The 21,822-nt window shown below is 47.7% G+C and overlaps 1 protein-coding gene and 1 long non-coding RNA gene across 6 annotated transcripts; both read right to left on the reverse strand.

Moving 5' to 3' along the window:
* Positions 1 to 1,033: 1,033 nt before the first annotated feature.
* Positions 1,034 to 19,528, reverse strand: LOC110080499 (NACHT, LRR and PYD domains-containing protein 3). Of its 5 annotated transcripts, none has more exons than XM_078384180.1 (7): positions 19,158 to 19,497; positions 13,919 to 14,219; positions 10,807 to 12,481; positions 9,352 to 9,522; positions 5,793 to 5,960; positions 2,480 to 2,650; positions 1,034 to 1,620 (listed from the first exon to the last, which is right to left on the reverse strand). In XM_078384180.1, the coding sequence occupies exons 2-7, from the start codon at positions 14,199 to 14,201 to the stop codon at positions 1,443 to 1,445; spliced, it is 2,646 nt and encodes an 881-aa protein (XP_078240306.1). In that variant the 5' UTR covers positions 14,202 to 14,219; positions 19,158 to 19,497; the 3' UTR covers positions 1,034 to 1,442. The 5 variants fall into 5 exon arrangements, with proteins under 5 accessions (XP_078240306.1, XP_072849125.2, XP_072849126.2 ...); XM_072993024.2 differs by having other exon boundaries at positions 5,793 to 5,957; positions 19,158 to 19,490; XM_072993025.2 differs by lacking the exon at positions 5,793 to 5,960 and having other exon boundaries at positions 19,158 to 19,500.
* Positions 6,189 to 9,342, reverse strand: LOC144586270 (uncharacterized). The gene is made up of 2 exons (XR_013541001.1): positions 8,666 to 9,342; positions 6,189 to 6,314 (listed from the first exon to the last, which is right to left on the reverse strand). It is a non-coding gene; the product is annotated as an uncharacterized LOC144586270 (long non-coding RNA).
* Positions 19,529 to 21,822: the final 2,294 nt, after the last annotated feature.

Consider the following 21,822-nt stretch of genomic DNA (forward strand, 5'->3'; position numbering starts at 1 on the left):
TGGATGTGTGCACGGAAAAGTGGACGGCCACAGCGGCTGCTCTTAGGACCGAATCCACGCGAACAGACCCGGAGACGATGGAGTTGGAGGCCTGAAGAGAGGCTGCCTCCAGCCAGGGAGCGGCAAAACCATCCAGCCCTGTGTGGGAGAAAAATCTCAGCGCAGGGGACACACGCGCACACATGATTGCACGGCCAATTCCTTTTGCTGCTGCTGTTTTCGGTCCCAAAACCCACAGAGACGGGCATGTCCCAAAGCCTCAAAGGTGGCCGTTTGACCCTCGCCTCCTCCGTTTTCAAAAACCCTAAGTGACCTTCTGGTCTGACGGTGTGGCCGGCCGAAGGGCTGGGGGGGGGGTCATGGAAATGGCCCCCTGGACTGAAGCCTGGCCTTGTGCCGTCCGGCCAGTCCTCGTTTTCAGAGTTGCATGTGAGGCCCGGAAGAAGGCTGCCTTCAACATACACTGCTCCTTTGTTTTACCGCAGGGAAACAAAGAAAGAAAGAAAGAAAGAAAGAAAGAAGCAAGGAAGGAAGGAAGAAAAGCGAGGAAAGAAGGGAGACACAGAGAGAGAGAGAGAGAGAGAGAGAGATGGAGTAGCAGTGATGTGGGAACCATTGTGGGTGAAACGTCAGAGCAGGACTCTAGTAAACTTGGATTCACATCCCTTTTTGGTTGTGTAAAAGTCATTGAAAGAGGCAGTGGTCAAGCAGCTGCTGGAAGATTTCACCTCGCTCAAAAACCCAGTTAGAGCCTCCATAAGCCAAGAGAGTTGATGGGACAAGTCGACCGCTACGTAATGCCTTCAGTGCTTTAGCAGAAGGAACCTTCTATCTGGAAGCCCCCCACCCCACCCAAATCCCAAATCGAAGCAGAGGGAGTAGAAAGCGGGATGCACACATTCCCAACTGATGCTCTTTTCTAAGCAAAGAAGCTCAGAAGAGTTGCCTTCAGACTATGCCTAGACACAGAAAAACCTGGGCCTCTGGTGGAGGGTTTCCTCGAAGAGACCAAATGCATCGTGAACAAACAGGAGGAGTTTATCCAGCCGGGATGGTTTATTCTCTTGTAGAATTGCTGAAGCGGAAATGGCTTGCCAAAACAAGCCAAATTGTCCTCACGCTGTGTCTGTTGGTGGAACATTGAAACCAACGGATAGGGTGGAAATTGTTTTCCTTGTTCATCCGGTTCCATGGGCCATTTTTTACTTAGGGAAGACCCTAAAGACATTTTATTTATTTTTCTCGAAATAAAAAGAGGCAGCAAAACAAGACAGAAATCGAAAAGTGCACCTGCCTGCCTCTGGACCCCAGAGGATTCAAGGGAAAACCCACAGTTTCAAGCGTAAGTTGCATAAGGGCAGATAACAAAATATAAAAGCTATTTTGGACCTTCTTCCAGACGGCGTGGACGGGTAGCAGTTTCGGTTCTGACAGCCATCTCTTCATGTTTCGGGCATCTCAGTGGTAATTAAGAACATGTTGACCTTCATGTATTCCTCGTCGCTTGGAAAGGCTGGGAAGTCTGGCGGATAATAGGAGATCAGGGACATCTGGGGATGTTTAGTAAGGACAGACTCCAGTTTTCTCCTGGTGTTTTGGTTTAGACCTCTCATTGACACTCTGTAAGAAAGGAAGGAGAAAGGCAGCATATAAATATTTTCAAGAAATAAGGGGAAAAAAGAAATCTCCAGCAGAATTAGAAAGGAGAAGGGAAAGGAACTTCAATTCAGAGAGGCAAAAAAGGAGAAGAGTTTCTACCGATCTGTGCTGATGGGAGCTCCTCCCGAAACGATTCTGGTCCAAGCTTGGAATATATCGTTATTTATTTATTTATATTTATATTTATTTATATCATTTTTGAAGTACAAATCTCTGGCTCTCTCGGACGAAGAGTTCTGGGATTTATCAGGCAAGTCTCTTGAGCTGGAAGCCCCAGGGTTGCAAACATTCAGCCAGCGGATCCGCTTCTGTGTGGAAGCACAGAAGCGGATGCCAGCAGCAGCTGCGGAAAAGCGCACCATTTCTTCAGTGTCCTATAACTCTGCCCAGGAACACAAGGAATGATGGGCTTTGTGTCCAGTGAAATGCCCCCGTCTGCAGGGAGAGATGCAAGAGGGACTTTGTAGCCCACAGTTTGTTTAACAACCATGGAGGAGCCTCTGTTTCTCAACCACAACTTCCCCATCTGTGAAATGGGGATAAATGGCAATGATCACTCTTAAGAGATGGGAAACTTTGCTGTTTGCTTGGACTGAAACTCCCAGAATCCCACAGCGGCCACACTGGCTCTGGGATTCCGAGAATTTTAGGGTTCGAAAGAAAGAAAGAATGAAAGAAAAAGAATTGTGGTTCTCGTCTCGGCTCCCCCGTCACAGAGTTTCCAAAAACTCCGAAGATGTAAAAGGGTGATATGGATTACTTTAACTAAATGGTAACCGTCAGGGCTCAAAACGGAGAGGGAGCCGCCTGGCGCACTTACGAGAACTTCTGGAGTTTGCAGTGAGGCTTCCTCAGCGCTGCGCACAGCTGTCGAACCCCTTCGTCCCCCAGGCGGTTGTCTCCCAGGCCCAGATCCTGCAGGCTGTCGCTCGTTTCCAGGACAGAGGCCAGATCCTTGCAGGCAGCCGCTGTCAGGCTGCAGAGGTGAAGCCTGGAAATGGAGGCAAGAGAAGTGACACCGGAAAGACCCAATTTGTGTAATCTGACACGGGTGCTCGTAGATAAAGCAAAGTACAGTATGCTGCTTCTGTACCACCCCATTGTGGGCGGTTTACGATGTAGTTCTGCCGGCTACACATTGTGCCTTCCCACCCCACCCCCATGATCTGGGTACTCAATTTACCAACCTCGGGAGGCTGAGTGAACCTGAAGCTGGCTGCCTGGGGTTGAACCAAGGTCACGAGCAGAGTTTTGGCTGCAGTACTGCACTTTAGCCGCTGCACCATAAGGCTCCAGAAGTCATGAAGGCTATCATAAACGCAAAAAGAGAGGCACCAGACCGATAGGTTGGCCTGGGCATCCAGTCCCATCCCACCTGTGGGCGCCAGCTGGCCCCTTTAAAGCAAGCTATGGTCAGATAACCACTAGGCGGAGGTTGCAGCATAGACCTTCCCTGCAGGGTGGTTGTGAGGCTTGCCAAAATAATTATGTAAAGGACATTGGATGCTAATTATACTGAAGAAGTGGAGCAGAAGAGTGTCACAATTGTAAAACCATAAGAAACACCTTTAATGCAGCAAAGAAAAAGAAGTTATGAGCTTAAGAGTCTAGACAAGGAGATGGGGGGGACCCCTTCCTGTGTTATGTGTCCTTAATTCTGTTCCAAATCATGGCACCCCCTCTGAATTCATGGCCTAAAAAGTGGTCTGATAATTAACAGCTGTGCTGAAGTCTTGCAAACTCAGAGCTGTGGCGTCCAGTCTGAGATCTCCTCCTTTCCTCCTGCCTTCCACCTGTCCTAGTGTTCTTGTCTTTTCCAATGAACTTTTCTTATAAGTCCAAAGCGAAGCACTCTTTTGGAGGGTTACTCACTAAGAGGCTCGCCGTAAGTCAAAGGCGATGAGAGCTTCAGCTGGACTTCATCTGTGACCCATTTATCTTTCTTTCTGGAAGTCCATGGTAGCTTTAACTACCACAACGCCCCATTTGGAATGAAACTCCCCATTTTGAATGAATCTGGTTTTTTTAAAATCGCAGTTTAGGCATATCCTATGAAGGCAGGGCTCCTTGGAAAACGCCACCATGCTAAGTAAAGTTGAAGACCGCAAGAAAAGAGGAAGCTTGATGAACTCGGAAAAGAAAACTATATCCCCCACTAAGGACTGGACTTTCTAGAGATCCTTCTGAAGTAGTTTGATGGCATGTACAACGACAACAGCAACTAACAGCAAACTTTATCTCCCTGCTGTCCACACTAGATGCCCGGCTCTGCACTTTTCACAGAGTATCCCTACCCTCTTTGTAGCCTTGATCTGGGTGACTGACCCCCTTTTCCTTGACCTTACTTTCCACCCTCATCCCCTGCCCCATCTTAACTTCGGTCCCCTGCACTTCCTTCCTCCTTGTCTGTAATGGTCTTCCTCCTTCTCAAATGAAAGCGCTTCGTTGTGGTTCCCTGAATGGCCCTGTCACAATGCAGCCGCCTAGAGTGGTCTTAACCAACCAGATAGGCAGGATATCAAACAAACAAAGAAACAAACAAACAAACAAAATAAATGCAGGGTTTGTGGGTATAAAGGCTTGCAACTTTCTAGTACCGGACAGCAAAAACTTGGAAACCAGGGCTCGGCTTTGCCTCCAGAAAACACAGTGGAGGAAAAGGCTAAACCGAAGTTATTCTTGTGCGCTGTGAGGAGTCCCTTACCTGAGCTTGAGTGTGGGCTATGCTTTGCTTACTCTCATATCCTGCCTTCCCTCTGAGGAGCTAAAGGCAGCCCTGGACAACCACAAAAAGCTTCAAGTTGGCAGGAAGACGAGCCCGAGGAGTAAGAGGCATAAGACTTGTTGAAAAGACACTTTAAAAACCCTCCATCCAAAGAAAATTGGCACAGTTTCCGACACAGCGCAGGGAGGGTTGAGAAAGCCTGCGAAGGGCCCGGATCCAGGTTCCAAGAGAGGAGTCCAAAGTTGCCAGGATTAGTGGAACAGCGTTGTGGGGAGCCATTGTGTGAAAGCAGAGGAAAATTCATACTGTGTAGGCAGAAATCATGAGGAAGGATTGGCAGATGGAAAACGGATGGAAAGGATAACAGGACAGAAGAGTGGTGAGCGTGGAGAGAGCAGAAAGGCAAGAAGCTGGTAGATCTGAGGGTATCAGAAATCAGAAGGAGAGAGAAGCTCTCAGAATGTAGAAAAAATGTAAACAGGCTTTATTCTGGTTTAAAAATGCTCAACGCCTTTTGGGACACAGCCTTCTTCAGAAGCATTTTAGTGAAGTTCCAGTTCTAAAAATCTACATCCTGAGGAAGGTTGTGCGCGGAAAACGCACTGAACATTTTAAACCCAGAATAAAACCTGTTTACTGTACATTTTTCTACATCCTGAGAGCTTCTCTCTCCGGATTTCTGAGGCATGGAAAGAGGCCAGTCCTCCAGCTTATGTCACTGTGTGTGTCAAAAAGAATATGCTTATAGCGCATACCAGGATGGTAGATACGCATACGTGCAATCAAGTAATATAGCATGAAGGGTACATACCAGGAAGGGGGGGGGGACCACAAAACACACCCACAAAGCCTTCAAGACTGAAACATCTCAGCGTTTTGCTGCCGTTTGCAGGAAGGAAATGGAGAGGAAAGGAACACTGCTTGAGGCGTGCAAAATAAATCACTAAGATCGGCATCAAAACCGTGCCCAGAGGCAAAATAACCGGATGCTTGGAAGGGCCGGCCAGCTCCTCCTTCAAGAGCTGACGGATGCATTGCTGGATGAATGCTCTCGCTTGGCTGACTTTTGGGGGGTCCAGACTGTATGCTGAAGGCAAAGGCATGTCCCTCCCCCCCTCCTCCACCACTTAATAGGGTTCACTCTCTAGGCCTGCCAGAGACAAAGACGCGCTTTTTTCACCAAAACAAAGGCAAACGAAAAGTCAAACGCAGTCCAACTTCCTAAATGTGGACCGAGCTAAACTTCTGTTGGGGCAGCCAAATGCTCTGTTTCCTCTTAAGGGAATGAATGATGCTTTGAAGGACATGTTAAGGGCATCATCTCATTTCTGAGTTAACCCATTAAATCCAGGGAGCCAGGATCCCTTCCTCCTCTCCCGAAAGCAAACAGGTGGTAAAAGCCGCTTACGTGAGCCTTTGCAGCTGGGACTGTCCTCGCTTCAGACCCTCACAGAGTTTTCCAACTCCCTCGTCGCCAAGGGGGTTCCCTCTCAGATCCAGCTCGGTGAGATGCTCGTTAGAGGCCAGGGCAAGAGCCTCACAGGATGCGGCCGTGAGATTGCAGTGATGCAGCCTGCTGGAGATGGAGAGGGGCTTAGGAAAAAGAGGGTCTCGTTTGGCAGACGAAGGCTGATATGTGGATATTTTGAAACAGAAGAAAGGATGAAACAGACCTTGATCTCAGTAATGAAGCTGTCTGTCTATAGAATTAAGCTTGACTGTGTCTCCTAGTCAGCCGTGTGACACCCGAGACAAATCTGCAAGGCATCATACAGTATGATGATATCCGTGTCACAAGGGACCCTTTGATAACATTCAGATGGTCCTGCTGGAGAGCTTGCTTAACATGCAATACAGTCCAAGTATTTTTGTTCCCATTTCCCCTGCCTTCTGTTGAGCAGGGGAAGTGATTAATTTGCCAAGCGGCTTGCTTATTTATTTATTTATTTATTTTATTTCTATCCCGCCTATCTGGTCATACTAGACCACTCTAGGCGGCTTACAATTGGAGCAACAATAAAATTATTAAAAACATTACAAATAGACAAAAATGGAAATCAAAGAATATAAAAGAAAAATCGTCAGGGATTATCTGTTGGGAAAGCCTGCCTATACATCAGTGTTTTCAATTGTTTCTTAAAAATGCCCAGTGAGGGAGCCGCGCGAATCTCAGGAGGTAAGTTGTTCCAGAGGCGAGGAGCCACCGCCGAGAAGGCCCGATTTCTGGTCTTTTCCTTCCGGGCCTCTCTCGGCGTCAGGCTCCTCAGCCTCACCTCCTGGCTCGCACGGGTGACACGGGTAGATCTAGGTGGGAGAAGGCGTTCCACCAAATATTGAGGTCCTAAACCGTTTAGGGCTTTGTAAGTAAGCATCAACACTTTGAAGTCGATGCGGAATCGGATGGGCAGCCAATGCAATGCGGCCAGAGTGGGCAAGATATGTTGGTATCTTCTCACTCCACTGAGTAATCTGGCCGCAGCATTCTGCACCACCTGTAGTTTCCGCAGCAGCCTCAAAGGTAGCCCCACGTAGAGCGCATTGCAGTGGTCTAATCTTGAGATTACAAGCGCATGTACCAAAGTGTTGAGAGCCCCCACATCAAGGTAGGGTCGCAGCTGGGCTATCCGCCGAAGATGGAAAAATGCGGTGCGGACCACGGACGCCACCTGGGTTTCCATAGTGAGCGCCGGGTCCAGATGAATCCCCAAGCTGCGAACTCCATCCCTGGCAGGCAGGGTCACTCCCCCAAAAATGAGGGAGTTTCCCAAATCCCCAACTGTGGGAGCGCCCACCCTCAGTACCTCCGTCTTGTCCGGGTTCAGCCTCAGCCCATTCTCCTGCATCCATTCCCGAACGGTCTCCAGGCAGCGCTGAAGGGACAGAACGGCATCTCCTGTAGTTGGAGAAAAGGAGATGTAGAGCTGCGTGTCATCCGCATATTGATGGCACAGGGCTCCACACCCCCTGATGACCCCCCCCAGTGGCCTCATATAGATGTTAAACAGCATTGGGGAGATGATCGACCCCTGTGGAACCCCACAATTGAGGCTCCACGGGGCCGAGACATTCTCCCCAAGCTGTACTCTCTGGGGACGGTCCTCCAAGAAGGAACGGAGCCAGGCAAATGCACGGCCACCTATTCCCAACTCGGTGAGCCTCCCCAGGAGGATACCGTGGTCAATGGTATCGAAGGCCGCTGAGATATCGAGGAGGACCAGCAGAGACATTTTGCCCCTGTCGGCCTCCCTCAATAGGTCATCACACAGGGCGACCAATGCCGTCTCTGTTCCATGGCGCGGCCTGAAGCCTGATTGGAATGGATTCAGGGCATCTGTGTCATCCAGGAACGCCTGAAGCTGATCGGCCACCACCCTCTCGACTACCTTGCTTAAGAAAGAAACATTGGCGACGGGCCTATAATTGCCAATTTCGTCCGCCGCCAAACTAGGTTTCTTTCTTATGGGCCTAATGAGTGTATCCTTGAGGGCAGAGGGAAATCTGCCCTCAAGGAAAGACCCATTAATTATTACAGTAGCCCATTCCGTTGTTGAAGGCCTGGCTGCCTTGATTAGCCAGGCCGGGCAAGGGTCCAAAGAGGAGGTGGAAGCACGGCAGCGATCAAGCGTCCTGGCCACAGTGTCGGGCGAAACAGGCTGAAAGGAGTCAAAAATCACCGGACAAGACGGAGCGCTGGACATCTCAGCTCGACTCACTGTATTCAAAAAAGGGGAGAGGTCCCGGCGGATGGCCTCCACTTTAGATTTTAAAAATGCTGCAAATTGGTCCGGTGTAAAACTAGGGGGAGGCCTATCACCCGGGCCAATTCCGGATAGGTCACGTACTATACGGAATAATTCCGCCTGCTGATTAGACGCCTCGCTTATCCGGTTAGCGAGGTATGTTCGACTGGCAGCCTTTACCTTGGCCTGGTAAAGGTTAGTAGCGACCTTAACAGTTATGCGATTAAAAACCGTCGGGTCCTTTCTCCATTTGCGCTCTAGCCGTCTCCTGACCCGCTTCGACGTCCGGAGATCCTGGTTAAACCAGGGCGCCGGGCGATCTCTGCGGCTGAGAGGGCGTTTAGGCGCGATCGTGTCTACGGCACTAGCCGCAGCTGTGAACCAGGCGTCGACCAGAGCCTCGACAGGAGCGCCAGCCAGGTCAGCCGTAACCCCTCTCATGGCATCCTGGAATCCAATCGGATCCAGTAGCCTTCGAGGGCGGACCATAACAATAGGTCCCTGCTCCCTGCGAGGGGGGAGAGCCATCTTGATGGTACACTTTATAAACCACTTCAGGGTATTAGCAAACTCAAACCAGAAAGCTTGCTCTGGATCCGTCCGTCCCGGTGATCACACTCAACGGGAACTCATCCAAACCAGAGCAAGGCTACCCACACCAAAAAGACAAGAAGCCGCTGATGGGGGCTCAGAAAGTTATGGAGGGAAAAGACCACTCTGGTGGTGGGTTGATGCGCCCGAGCAAACCTGTCATTGGATCGCTGTCTTTAAGAGTGGACGAGCCAGTCCCTGCCGTGCTCCAAGGAACCCATGTATTGAGCCTCTCAGTTGCTCTTTAAGATGCCAAAACTATTCTGTATGTTTATCCAAAGTACATGCATATATTGTTTCGTGCAGTTTAATTATGATTTGTGTGAAGAAGACCTTCCTATGTGCTAAGTGCAACGATAGCAGGCTGACACCTTAAAAGCCCATTCATCCTTTGGGAGTTTCACCTCGGTTGTCATTAAGAATTGACTGCTGGAGCTTGGGTTATATTTTTAGAGGAGTTGATCCATGAGGAGAGGAGCAGCAGGAAGAAGAAGTTACAGTACAGAGTTAGCAGAACTTGGATGGGACCAAGCAGATCATGTGGAATTCCATGCATCCAACTTCTGGATCTGATTCCCATCTGGATTGGGAACCCGGAAAATTTATTTTCTCAACAGGCAAGCGTGAGCCACTTACCGGAGACTCTGTAGCTTGCCACTGGGGCCTATCAGTCTGTCACACAAGTGGATTATGCTGGAATCGTCAAGTGGATTTTCACCCAGGTTCAGATGGGTCAGATTCAGATTATTCACCACAATGGAAACAAGTTCTCTGCATACGACAGCTGTCAGCCCACAACGGTTCAACCTGGGAATTTGCAAGGGGGGGGCGTGCGTTATAGCATACAAAGATTAGTCCAGAACTGAAGTACGTTGAGCTGCTCCATGTATTTCCATCCTGACAATCAGAGCTAGAAATAATGATTCCCCCTCCCCCAAGCCTACCACCCCCAGAACCCCCTTAGCTGGCTGGACGTATCTAGGAGCTGTTGACCCCCAAAGTGATATTGCTAAGTTCAGTTTGCCACCCTCGATTGGCAAGCATCTGCTGTAAACTATAGTTCACTCTTTTGAAAGAAGGCGCAAACAGGGCGGGTGGGCAGAAGAAGGAGGGCAGGCACAGAGATATTTAAAACAGAGTTGCGGTATTACCAGGATGCACCAGGTGGTACTAACCAGTAGAGCTTCCCTGAGAGATGAAGATGCCAAGCAATAAAGTAGTGTCTATAGCAGAATAGTTGTATTATTTACAGGATATATATATATATATATATATATATATATATACATGTACAGCTTAGTCCTTGTTTCCAGTCCCGAAGTCATACACAGCAGTTTCCACAGAGTTCAATGCATAAATCAGAGTCAAAGTCCTTATAAATTAATTCAGCAGTCAAATACCATATGTTCAGTCCAGTAGCCAGAGTTCTTCTTCCAATATTAGTACGAAGACACGGCTTCTTCCAGGATATTCCAGCACAGCACCACGGCGACAGCACTCCACAACGCCACTAACCTACAACCCACAGTGTGTGTGTGTTAGGTCGGCTAGCTTTATCCCAGGATTAGCCAATCCAGGGATTGTTCTCTCAGCTGTTACAATTTACTCAGCTGGATAAATTCTAGCCTTACTTCTTTCTATAACACTGATTCTGATAAATACTTAGTTCTATGCACAAAACTGTATTTAACCATTCCTTCAGGTTTACCCCAAACCTGTCACTTCGCATGGAAAGCTTAGCGAGGAGCTGAAAAGTAGAAGCATGGAAAGTCACATGCGCAGAAAGTGGAAGGAAGGCCAGGGTCAACCTGGACAAGAGCAGCCGGGCAGCCCAGACGAACAGGGGCACCAATCAAGAAAGCCAAAGCTCAAAAGATAGAGAGGGAGGCTAAGGACGTCTAGAAATACATTTTCGGTTTCGGAGGAGAGAAGGGTTGACTCACAGCTGGGTAGGTATGGTGAAGTGTTTATGCACGGCGAAGAGAAGATGGAACTCAAGCACTCGTCATGGACAAAATACAACTACACATCATGCACGGAGCCCCCAAGGAGACCGTGGCGATCCTTCCTGGATCTCTACGAGGTACTTACTGGATCTCGGGAGACTTCAGCAATCCTGGTGAGAGCTGCTCAAGCTCTTTCAGCCCCAACTCGCAGCCGGAGAGCCGAAGTGAACGGAGAGAGTCGGAAGCCGAGAGGCCGAAGGAAAGAGCTGCGAGATCGAGTTTGGTCAAGAGGTGGTCTCTAAGGTCTAGGTTGCAAATGTGTCCCATTACGCTCTGGGCAAACTGGGAGTCGTGCATCTCATACAGGCAGTGGCACAATTCCAGCAGCGGCTCCCCGCTCCGGAGAGCCTGACACCTGGCCTCCTGCTCCACCCAGCTCAAAAACTCCTGGCAGAGTCTTGTCCTGGATGTGAGCGGATAGCCCCATGTTTTCTGCAGGATGCTCTGCCTCTTGGTATTGGAGAGGCCAAAAAGGAAACGCACCAGCATCCTATCATTGCAGCTGTGTGCCTTCTTAGTTCCAAACACCTCTTTCAAATCTTTGGATGATGTTCCTGCTTCCCTGTCTGAGTCTAGAAGGTAGGACAAGGCAGCAAAGAATTCCTGTAAACCCAGGTGGATGAACTGGCAAATCCCTGGCAGGTGGACATCTTGAGGGAGAAGCCTACTTGCAGAAAAGGGCTCCAAGCCATGTGTTTTCAGTTCTTCTTCATTGTAGACCATTGTCTGACGTAGCACCCCATCCTTGGCTAAGCCACACAATCCTTTCAGATCACTCAGCCTGGAAGGACACCCCAAGAAATCCAGGAGCCCCATGTAGACGTCGGTGAACGTTGCCATCTCTGGGATATCTTTAAGGGGCTGTTTTTGGAGCCCCCCACTGAGGACGGAGCAGATAACCCAGCACACAACAGGGAGGAAGCACACCCTGTAAAGAGTCTCGTTTATCCTTACGAGTTCAAAGGCTCGGGTGGCTTCCTCCTTGTTCTGAAAGAAGCGGTGGAAATATTCTTCCCTCTGGGCAGGCTGAAATCCCAGCACCTCTACAAACTGGGGTGATCTGAGGCAGGGCAGGAGGGAACCCAAGGCCGCAGGTCTTGTCGTCACAATGAGGTGGCACGGAGCGAGGAGTTTTTTCCGAAGCAGGCCGGTCACCAAGCTAGCGGCGGCCTGCTTTTCGTGTGGGTTGCTCGCGCTCTGCGTACCGCTCGGAAGATCCTGGTGTTTGAGTTCATCAAAGCCATCAAGGATGAGGAGGAGGCTGTCTTGGTTCATCAAGATGTCCTCGGCCAGGAGAGTTCCAGGAGGGCAGCCACTGAGCATCAGATCCACCAGACTCATGGCCTTGGTGCTGTCAACATTCAGTGCCCTGCAAGACAGGTAGAAGGCATATTCAAACTTTGTCTGCCAGAACTGGCCAGACGCCCAGTCCAACATCAGTTTCCGCATGGCGGTCGTTTTCCCCACCCCAGCTGGTCCAACGAGAATGACCGTTCTGGAGCTTTTCTTCTCGGCAGCTGAATCAAATAAATCCTCCAGGCCCAATTTTTGGCAGCCTCCTTCTCGATCGGCCTCCATCTTCCTGTGCTTCTTTTCTGCCCCCAGGAGCTCATGAGCTGTCTCTGGACGTTGGGGGTTCCTGACGAGGAGCAGCTCCGTGTATCTTTGGGGGAGACCCACTGTTGAGCCGTGGTTGGAGCCTAGTTCAAGAATGGGCCAGAATGTTTCACGGAGGTGCCTTTTGTAATTCTTCTTGCAATCTAGTGGGATTACATAGAATTACCATCAACATTCACTACAGAAAATGTGGTGCTACATAACTACCCAAAGAATGTTCTTGAGACTGCCGCTGCTGGACAAAAGCAATCTAATATATAAGCTTTACAATTTGCTTTTGTAAACCAATTTGTATATTATATACATGCCTCCTTAGCCACACTAGACGCTGTTCCAAGTCCTCCATACAGAGCACGTTACCATAGTCTCTCGAGACTGAAGGATGCCTAACTATACAGGCTATTGTCTAATTGTATTACATTTGTTGCTGTTTAGTCATTTGTAAACCAATTTGTATTTTATATGCATTTATATACAGGCTATTGTCAAATTTTATTACATCTGTTGCTGTTTAGTCGTTAAGTAGTGTCCGACTCTTTGTGACCCCATGGACCAGACCACGTCTTCCACTGCCTCCCAGAGTTGTGTCAAAATCATGTTGGCCGCTCTGATGACTCTGTCCAGCCATCTTGTCCTCTGTCGTCTCCATTATTCTCTTCTTGCCTTCACACTTTCCCAACATCAGGGTCTTTTCCGGGGAGTCTTCTCCTCTCATGAGATGGCCAAAGTATAGGAGCCTCAGCTTAATTCAATATGTTATATTGCATTCTACTAATTTGTTCTTTGCTTTGTTTTGTTTTTCATTTTATTTTGTTATTTTAGTTGTTTAGTAGATTTGCTTAAGTATGTAAACCACCCTGTGTTTCAGGCAGTCTAAAAGCTCACTCAGCCAACCAGCCGACCAACCCATCCAACCCATCGTGGTGCTCAACCAACCAATCAACCCACCAACCAACCCAAACCAACCCATCATGGTGCTTCTGACACACGGAAAGAAAAGCCACCGGGGTTACGAAAGCTGCTTTGGTGAACAAACCTGTTGCAAAATCAGCCAGTATTTGTCACAGAAAGAAAGAAAGAGGCTTTTTGCTCACCAGCCACAACAAAAATCTGTTGAATATTTACGAGTGAAATAATCCTTCACACATCCCACACAGGGTTTTTTATGCTGTGGATAATGCCCTTGGGGATAGTTAATTTTTACCTACCTCAAAATACACTTTTCTACTTAGCGAGGATAAAATCTGCTTAAAAGAGGAAACTCTGGAACCGAGGGATGGAGAAGTGGGAATGTTTGGGGCACCCGTTCTCTCTTGTGGCTTCTGCTCTCTAAATCTCCCTCTCTTAAAGCTCCTTTTTAAAAGAAATGACACATGGGCTCTGTAATACCTTCTTAAATGTTAACCACAGGAAGTTCAGATACTTTTCTAATGATTAGATAAGATCTACAAATCATTTCTAAAGATTCCTGTTTTTTTCCATCTGGTTTGCCCCTAATTAGTTGATGAGAAAGCTCATCTGTTGAATTTCTGCCTGTGCTGCAGGTGGAAATTGCCATGTTTTCCCAGGTCACTGCTTACCATTATATTTCCATGTCTGGAGTCTGGTGGCAGAATCTCGCAGGTTGATCTCCTTGAGGACGTGGATCGCCGCCTCCCGGGCCCCCTCCATCCCATAGGCCTCCACCAGGAGCTGCACCGTGTCCATGGTGTTCGCGTCCTCCAGCTTGCTCTGGGGAATGTGAGCCTTCCCTTCCCTCTTGAGGAAGCCTAGTTTGTACTTGAACCTCTTGAAGTTCTCCTCCCGGAGATCATCCAGAGCAAAAAGCAGAGCATCTTCAATGGACTCTTCCATGTCTGCCATTTCAGGTCAGAAAATGGTCTGGAAGGAGAAGAAGCAGGTAGCAGACCTTTGAAAATAGTGACCTTTTGGATGACATTTTCCAGAAACCACCACCACCCCCCCCCGCCACCAGCAGTCCAATCTGTGGCTGGCAAAGGTTGGCAGAGTTTTGAATTCCTGGTTAAAATTCCTTTCAGCTATGCCGTAGAAATGTAGAGACCCACAGAGGAAAATAACTACAAGTTCCCCAGATAGTCCACCCCTTTCTCATTAACTGGCACATCAGGTTGCAAGAACTCATTCTGAGACATTTGTAAGAAGAATATTTTTTTTTAAAAAAAATTGCTTTACTTGCAGCTGCTTGAAATTACAGACTAGTGTATACTGCTTTCTTTACTTCACACATACTCAGCAAGCCGCTGAACAGATCAACAGCAAACAAACGACTGCCTCCAACCGAGGAAAGAGAGGGGAACAAACACTCAGCAAAGAGGCAAAGCTCTCTTTGAATTTCAAAGGCTGGAGGAAACGAATGGTTGGCACGGGATAGACAGATAATCACCCCAGCCCAGAAAAGTCCCCCCCCCCAAACTATAGGCAGACTGCAAACGTTGCAAAGAAAACACCATCAGCAAGATGAGGGTTATGGTCTCATTTCATACAAAGTTAAACCTCTTGTGGGAAAGGAAGCCTGCCTGCATTGCAAAGGAAAGCTGGGCAGATGTGGGTGTTTTTTTTTGGGGGGGGAACATCCACGTGATCCATCTATACAGTAACAAACTTCAAGGTTGAATAATAGCTTTATTGGACCACTTAAAATATTCAAATAAGGTGAGATTTCATGCTGTCCTGATGTTTTCATCAAAGAAAGACCATGTATGATTTGGGGGGTGGGGAGGAAGGAAGCAAGTAGCCCCCCTCCCCATAATCAGGCCAGATGTGATACCTTGTTTTTTAATGCAAACTGCTTGCGGGGGAAGGCGGGATCTGCCAGTTCAGTTTGAATCTCCAGCTCTCTGCTCTGCAGCAGCTTGTTTTTGCACTGAGTACAGAAACTCTTAACTCGGCTGATAAGGGACTAACCACACACACTGATAAGGAATGCAGCTGCCTAACCTTTCCACAAGGTTTCCACAGGCGAGCACTGAGAACAAAGTCCAATAGGACCTCGTCACAACCTTTTACAACAAGATAAATAATGTGCGACATGCATATGAGCACGAATAGACATCCACGGTGCAAAGCCACTGCATCTTTATTCAGGTGGAAGTTTAGCTGGACCCATCGAGTTGCACTGTGCATTTTAGAATCAGAGTCTCAAAAATTTGCTAGATTCTACCTAAACAAGCCGTCCTCACAGTGCCTTCATCAAAGCACTGCCTGCCGAAACGAAATGTTGCAGAAGGACAGATGGCGGTGACAGGGTCCCGCATGGAAAGTGGACACACAGCAAGACTCAGAGCTGCCTACATTTCAAATAAACCCTCATTCCCTTTACATATCTCCTCTGCCACATCCTGTCCTCTGCATGCTGTGGAAGCAAAGGGTGTGTCCTGCATCCATTCGCTCAGCCTCTCTGCCTTTCCCACCTGCATGTCTTTGGATCTGAGCTTCTGCCACCCTCCTGTGCTCCTGTGTTCCTTCCTCCCACCTGTCTTTCGCTTGGCTGGCACTGCCCCTCCAGCTTTATGTAGAGAGAAGCTAGCAAATAACAAATGAAATAAGGTAATACAGCACCAAAGCCCTCTCCCTCATGGACACCACTCCCCACCCCCTACCCCAGATGATGGCTAAAATTGAAGGAAAGTGACCTCCATACCTGTCAAGCTCTAAATATGGAGACAGAAGAGGCTAGGCTAAGCCTAGGGATGGATGCTGAAGAGTGCCCAGGACACAGATCTAGCTGGATCACCTGGAAGTCATTTAATAGACTCTGAAGCAAAGTAGGAAGATCAAAGAATAATTGAAAAAATGGGGCTACGTAGATACAGGCCAAACATTCTGTGACGGTGGAGAAATTCAATCCATGCAGCCCTTATATGCATGCAGTTTATGCCCCACCGTGTCTACTAAAGAAGATCTAGCAAATGGCTGAGATCATGCTACTGTATTGAAGTAGCCCATTTCTGGTCAAAATCGTCTAATGCTCTTAACATTTTAATTTGTTTTTAATTTTAACTGTATTTCACATACAAGCATAAATGTTAATGGTGCAATGCTCGGATAGGAATCAGGAAAGAAGACCTGTTATTGACCAGGAGCCCTCTGTGTTTTATTAGGGGTCAAAGTCTCAGAAGGGGCCCCATTCCCTAGGTAGAGATGGGTGGACTGCAAATCAAGATAAAGCTCATAAAACCAGAGCACAGACAGAGCACAGGCAGAGTTCCTACTCCTGTCCTCTGAAGAGTCCGGCCACAGAGACTGGCGAAAGGTCTGGAAGAACAACCTTCAGAACACGGCCAGAGAGCCCGAAAAACCCACAACAACCATCAGAACCCGGCCGTGAAAGCCTTCGAGAATGCAAAGCTCATAAAACATACCTGGAGGACAAACCACCTGGGGCCAGCTGTCTTCTGAGTGGCTTTTGAACATCACAGAGCCAGGAGCTACATCTTTAGTTCAATCATGAATTTAGCGACTGTCATTAATTTTTGACCCTACATATTGTTAAAGTGACAACAACGCTATGGTGGCCCTGTTTAGGTCAGGCTAAGCCCCAGCTGAGTGTCTGGACCTACCACTTAAGTACTTTTAAATGAAGTTCTTGGCTGTCCTTTAAGTCAATCAAAGTCAACGTGTGAAAAATCACTCTACGATTTTGCCAGACTGCAAAACTTGTAAAGTGTGTCAGCAAATCAGACCAAATGAACAACAACAACAAAAAAAAAACACCCCACAGCAACAGCCAAGAAACAAAAAAAAAAATCAAGGCACTATAAATACACTATAATTTAATGGGACTTTTTAATGGATCATGTTCTCTGGGTCCCCCGCTCCCAATATGCTTCCACAGATAAACATGATTACAGACTTTGAAAGTGTGTTGGGTTGAGGGAAAAGTATCTGTGCAGGAAAACTACTAATTGTTGCCAGATGGGACGCCCACAAAAGAGAACCTGCAGGTGAGATGCAGCTCAGTTTATACTCGGAGCTCTTACACCCATATCAAGGTGGCTCATAATAAAAACACAAATAAAATGAAATGTAATGGAAAAGGCAATAAAGTGGTATAAAAAAGCAAATGATTATAAAGAATGTAATAATCATTTAATAAGGAAATCTTTACTTTGGATATGGACAGCTACGCAAAAACAGATGTACACAAAAATTCCACAATAGGTAGCGCCAATAGAAGCCTTTACCCCACCCAAGATTGATCAATTTATTGAAACTAGCAAGACATAAAAGCTTAATAAAAGAAAGATGGGGCATTAAAGGCAAAAGAAGAACTTACAACTCCAGGCATAGAGATGGAATGGGCGCACACATTTCCTACTTGACTCAAGATTTGTAAAAGACAAGAAAGAGGGATTTTATCCAGATTCAACACTTTTTGATAGGATACTTTTAGAAACAAAAGAAAAACAGCTAGACCGTCTCCTATGGGTGGCTATCAACAATCCATGAAATAATAACAGTATAAAATAAAATGACATTAATATAATTCAAGACGGTGAGAAATTAGGTGATGACAAAAGGGAAAGCCTGCCTAAAGAGCCAGGTCTTAAATTTGCTCTTAAATCACCCAGCGAGGGAGCCAAGCAGATTTCTGCAGGCAGACTATTCCAGAGGTGAGGGAACAATATCATTTTCATTTCATTTCATTTTTCTTTTTCTTTTTTTAGTTTTTGTTTTGTTTTCTCCCTTTCCTTCTTTTTTTGTATGTACGCTCTATACTGTTTTAAATTAAATAACGTGTTTTTTTAAAAAGGCAATAAAGCAGCAACAACACCCCCAAAACAAATAATACACCAATAGACTCATAATATCTATTTTTAAAAAGCATATTCTAAAACCAATGGCTACAAATTTCCATGTCAGCTTGTAAGAATTGTGTTTTCAGAGTTTTAAAAAGCAGCAGACGGACAGCAAGAAATCCGTTACATCTAAGACTAATTGTATTTGTTGATATGCTTAATTTATGACTGTCCATCTCCCCCCCCCCCCATTTTTCACACTGCGGTCCAGAAATGATTTCAAATTGTGGCACGGCTCACAGCTTTCTACCAGCCACATTTGTTTTTATTGCAACAGCTGCTCTGATCATGCCCATAATCTCTTGCATTGCCTTAATTAGAAATGTTTCCTTCTGTCCTGACTGGCCATTCCGATCTTCCATCCTGTGAATATTGGCCAAGAAACAAAACGAAAGAAGATTTCTCGGTTGCCATTTAGGATCAGTAAGAGAATGACACAAGACCCAGGAGGCTTTTGTCAAAATGCCTCTAAAAATTGTCTCTTAAAAGTACCTTTTGTGAGTCACCAGAGACCACCTCCCGTTGTACCGACACAGTAACATTGCATTTACCTGTTGGATCAGTTTTAACACGATAACCACTTGTTCTCTTACCCAAATGTAACTAATTATAGGCAACGAAGTTACTTGCCATGAATTACTTCCCAGCTCAAGAAGCAGCAGTAGAGCATTGAAGCATCATGCATGTGTGCATAGGATCCCGCTTTTGGCTTGTACGAATCCAGGGCATCATCTCTGGGGATGAAGTGCTCTTGAGCATCTCCTGCACATTTCGATGAGGCTTGTGCAGGAGAACTTCCCTGCGGCTTTTGCCACCCAGACTGTTCCCCCTCCCCCCTCCCCACATCACAGCATCCCCATCTACTGACGGAGCTATCTGCCTTGGTTTTGCCTCTGAGCAACGCCGTTCCTCCCCCCCCAAGAACATCTGCCTTCCTCCTGCAGCCACCCTGGCATGAGGTTTTTGCAGAAGGGCAATGGCAGGCCATGGCTCGGTTTACCATGCACAGTGCGCTGGGTGAAGGCGCATCAGCAGGATGGTGCTCGCTTCTCCACAGCTTCCTCCCAGAGCCCACAATGTCAGCAGCTGAGAAGCAGCAGATGTGAAAGCAAAACTCTCTCCCCGGGCGGCCGGCCGCCCTCCCTCTTGCTTCAGCATCTGGGCCATTGACGTAACACCACCGGCTGGGGCCCCTTTCCCTCCTGATCATTACTCTCCACAGGGCTCTCTGCTCCCATCCTCCTTTCCTGGCTGGCAAGGATCACAGCCTCACCAAGCGGTGGATTTTTTAATCCACAAAAGCTGGCATCGATCATTTTGGTTTCTAGTGGACTTCATGGAGGTGCCCACATCCTTCTGCATTTGTTTATCTGGCCACGACCAAATGGCTTCCTTGGGGTTCATAGATAGTATGAATCTATTGGTGTATTATTTGCTTTGGAGGGTATTGTTGCTGCTTTATTGTCTTTGAAAAAACACTTTATTTAAGCTTTGTAGAGCCCCTCGGGAAGCAAAAGCCGGCCCTGCCATGGCTCCCACCCCAGCCAGAGCAGCGAAAGAAGCCCATGAGCTGCACCGCAGGGGGCGCTTGGTTCCTCTGCTGGTTTTGTCCCAATCTCTACACCTCATGTTGGAGGGACAGCGAGTAAGGGCGTAAAACCCTCACACATTTGAAAGCGTGAAGCCCGTGCAACTCCCTCCCAAGGGAAAGGAAGGGGGGGTGCTCTGTCTTCATGAAGCAGTGGGGCCGTCCTTGGTCCCGATTTCCTTTCATCTCTAGGACTGGCTTTTGGAGAAGGTTTCCAAGCTGCTCTTTTTAAAATGCCTTTACTCGCAAATGGCTTTGGGAGCCCCACGGGGTGTGGAGAGCTGTGATAAAGGCAATGCCCCAAATCCTCTTGCTGAGTGTAGTAAGTCACAACTAAAGGAGGGACATTTCAATCAATGGAAACTACGGCGTAGTTGACTCGCCAAATTCCCCAGTGATTCAATGGGCCTACTCAAGGGTGACTTGCTCTCCTAAGTAGGATTTCAGCCATGGATAATAAGTAGCCGAGGCCAGTGGTTCTCAAACGGGGCTCCCCAGATATTCTTGAACTGCAACTCCCAGAAGCCGTCACCCCTTGCTACACTGGCCAAGATTTCTGGGAATTGCAGTCCAAGAACCTCTGGGGAGCCCCGTTTGAGAACCACTGGTCTAGACCACTGGTTCTTAACCTTGGGTTACTCAGGAGTTTTGGACTGCAACTCCCAGAAGCCTTCACCACCAACTGTGCTGGCTGGGGTTTCTGGGAGTTGCAGTTCAAAAACATCCGAGTAACAAAGGTTAAGAACCACTGGTCTAGACCACTTTCCACATGAGGTGGAAAGATAATGAAATAAAGCAGGTTCCAAAGCTTCGAGGCAGCAGGCTTCGTGATTTCCCTTCTGAAGATTCAGGTTGCAAAGTATTTTCCAACGTTGTAAACAGAGGGAGCAATCCTGTTGAGTCACTACAGTGGCTGCGTAACTTGACATGGCAACAAGCTCATGGTGGCAACTCAAGAGTCAGAAAGCATCATTTAGACTTGGGACCCACTGAACGCACACGGACCGGATGATGCTCAAGCCGTATGTCCCACTCCCGAATGTCACAGTTGCACCCTGTATGGCACTCTTGGAAAGAATCACTTTCCTCCTTTTTGCGAGAATTGTAGAAATTCACAGCAACAGCACTTTGATCCTTCAGCTGCAGGGATGACAGTACATGGAACACCAGCCATGCGTTGTTTTATTCCTGCTGCAGCCACCAATTCAACTCTGCGCTCCCCTACTGTCAGAAGGGGCCCCATTCCCTAACCTACTGTCTTGTCAACAAGGAGGTGATGCTTGGAACATATAAAAGCAGTTGTATAGCAGGCTGGTTTAAAGCCACTAGAGTGGGTTTTAGTTATTTCAGCACTTCTTGCCAGCTGGTCAGCTTCTCAGCTCACACAAAAGCTAAAATCAAATAAGCTGCAAGCTCCATCTGCCTCACCCTGGGGCCACACTGTGCATTACGCAGAGCCCATCGTCAAGAAGGAACCCCCTTAACTGTTGGAGGCGCCTGACTTGTCCCATCAACACCTTTCCGCGTCTCTCCCATTTGCAATTTTGCTTGTGTTGTTTGGGGACTGCTCTTGGGAATGTGGACGTGGGATTTCATTTGCAAGCCTCTGTTCTCATACAGGCAGGTCGGCGGGACTGCATCTGAAACCAAAAACGTGGCTTCTGCTAGAATTACATGTTACCTGTAACTTTTGACTTCCAGTCTCCAGTTTCCCTATTTGGTAGTAGGTTCCCAGAGTTTTTGCGATGGTTCTGCGTCTTCCGGCACAGCTGCTCCTCCTAGTGTCCAACACTTGAGGGATTGCCTGAGTTAAAGCAGACATTCCCCCCCCCCCCCCCGGATACAAGGAAAGGTACCTGAACTCTACTTGTGCCACACAGTATGTACCTTTTGTCCTGTTTTGATACCAGGAATATGAAGCACAGGTATTGGGGAAGGGCTTCAAAATGGCAGGGAGAGCCGTGAGGATTGGGGTCCAAATGAAGCACTCCTGGCCTTCCCCAGATTACTCTGCCACCCCCTTGCCTTACAATCCTATTGTTTGGTAAAGCCATTCTCAACAGGCGCCGTGTGGTTC

Source organism: Pogona vitticeps, chromosome 2 (genome assembly GCF_051106095.1).
Source record: "Pogona vitticeps strain Pit_001003342236 chromosome 2, PviZW2.1, whole genome shotgun sequence".
Lineage (NCBI taxonomy): Eukaryota > Metazoa > Chordata > Lepidosauria > Squamata > Agamidae > Pogona > Pogona vitticeps.

Coding starts and splice junctions, on each gene's coding strand:
- LOC110080499 (XM_078384180.1), bottom strand. CDS start 14,201: ATGGCAGACATGGAAGAGTCCATTGAAGATGCTCTGCTTTTTGCTCTG. Junction 12,482..13,918: donor CCAGACATGGAAATATAATG/GTAAGCAGTGAC, acceptor TAATCCCACTAG/ATTGCAAGAAGAATTACAAA. Junction 5,961..9,351: donor GGCAAGCTACAGAGTCTCCG/GTAAGTGGCTCA, acceptor CTCCATCTCCAG/CAGGCTGCATCACTGCAATC.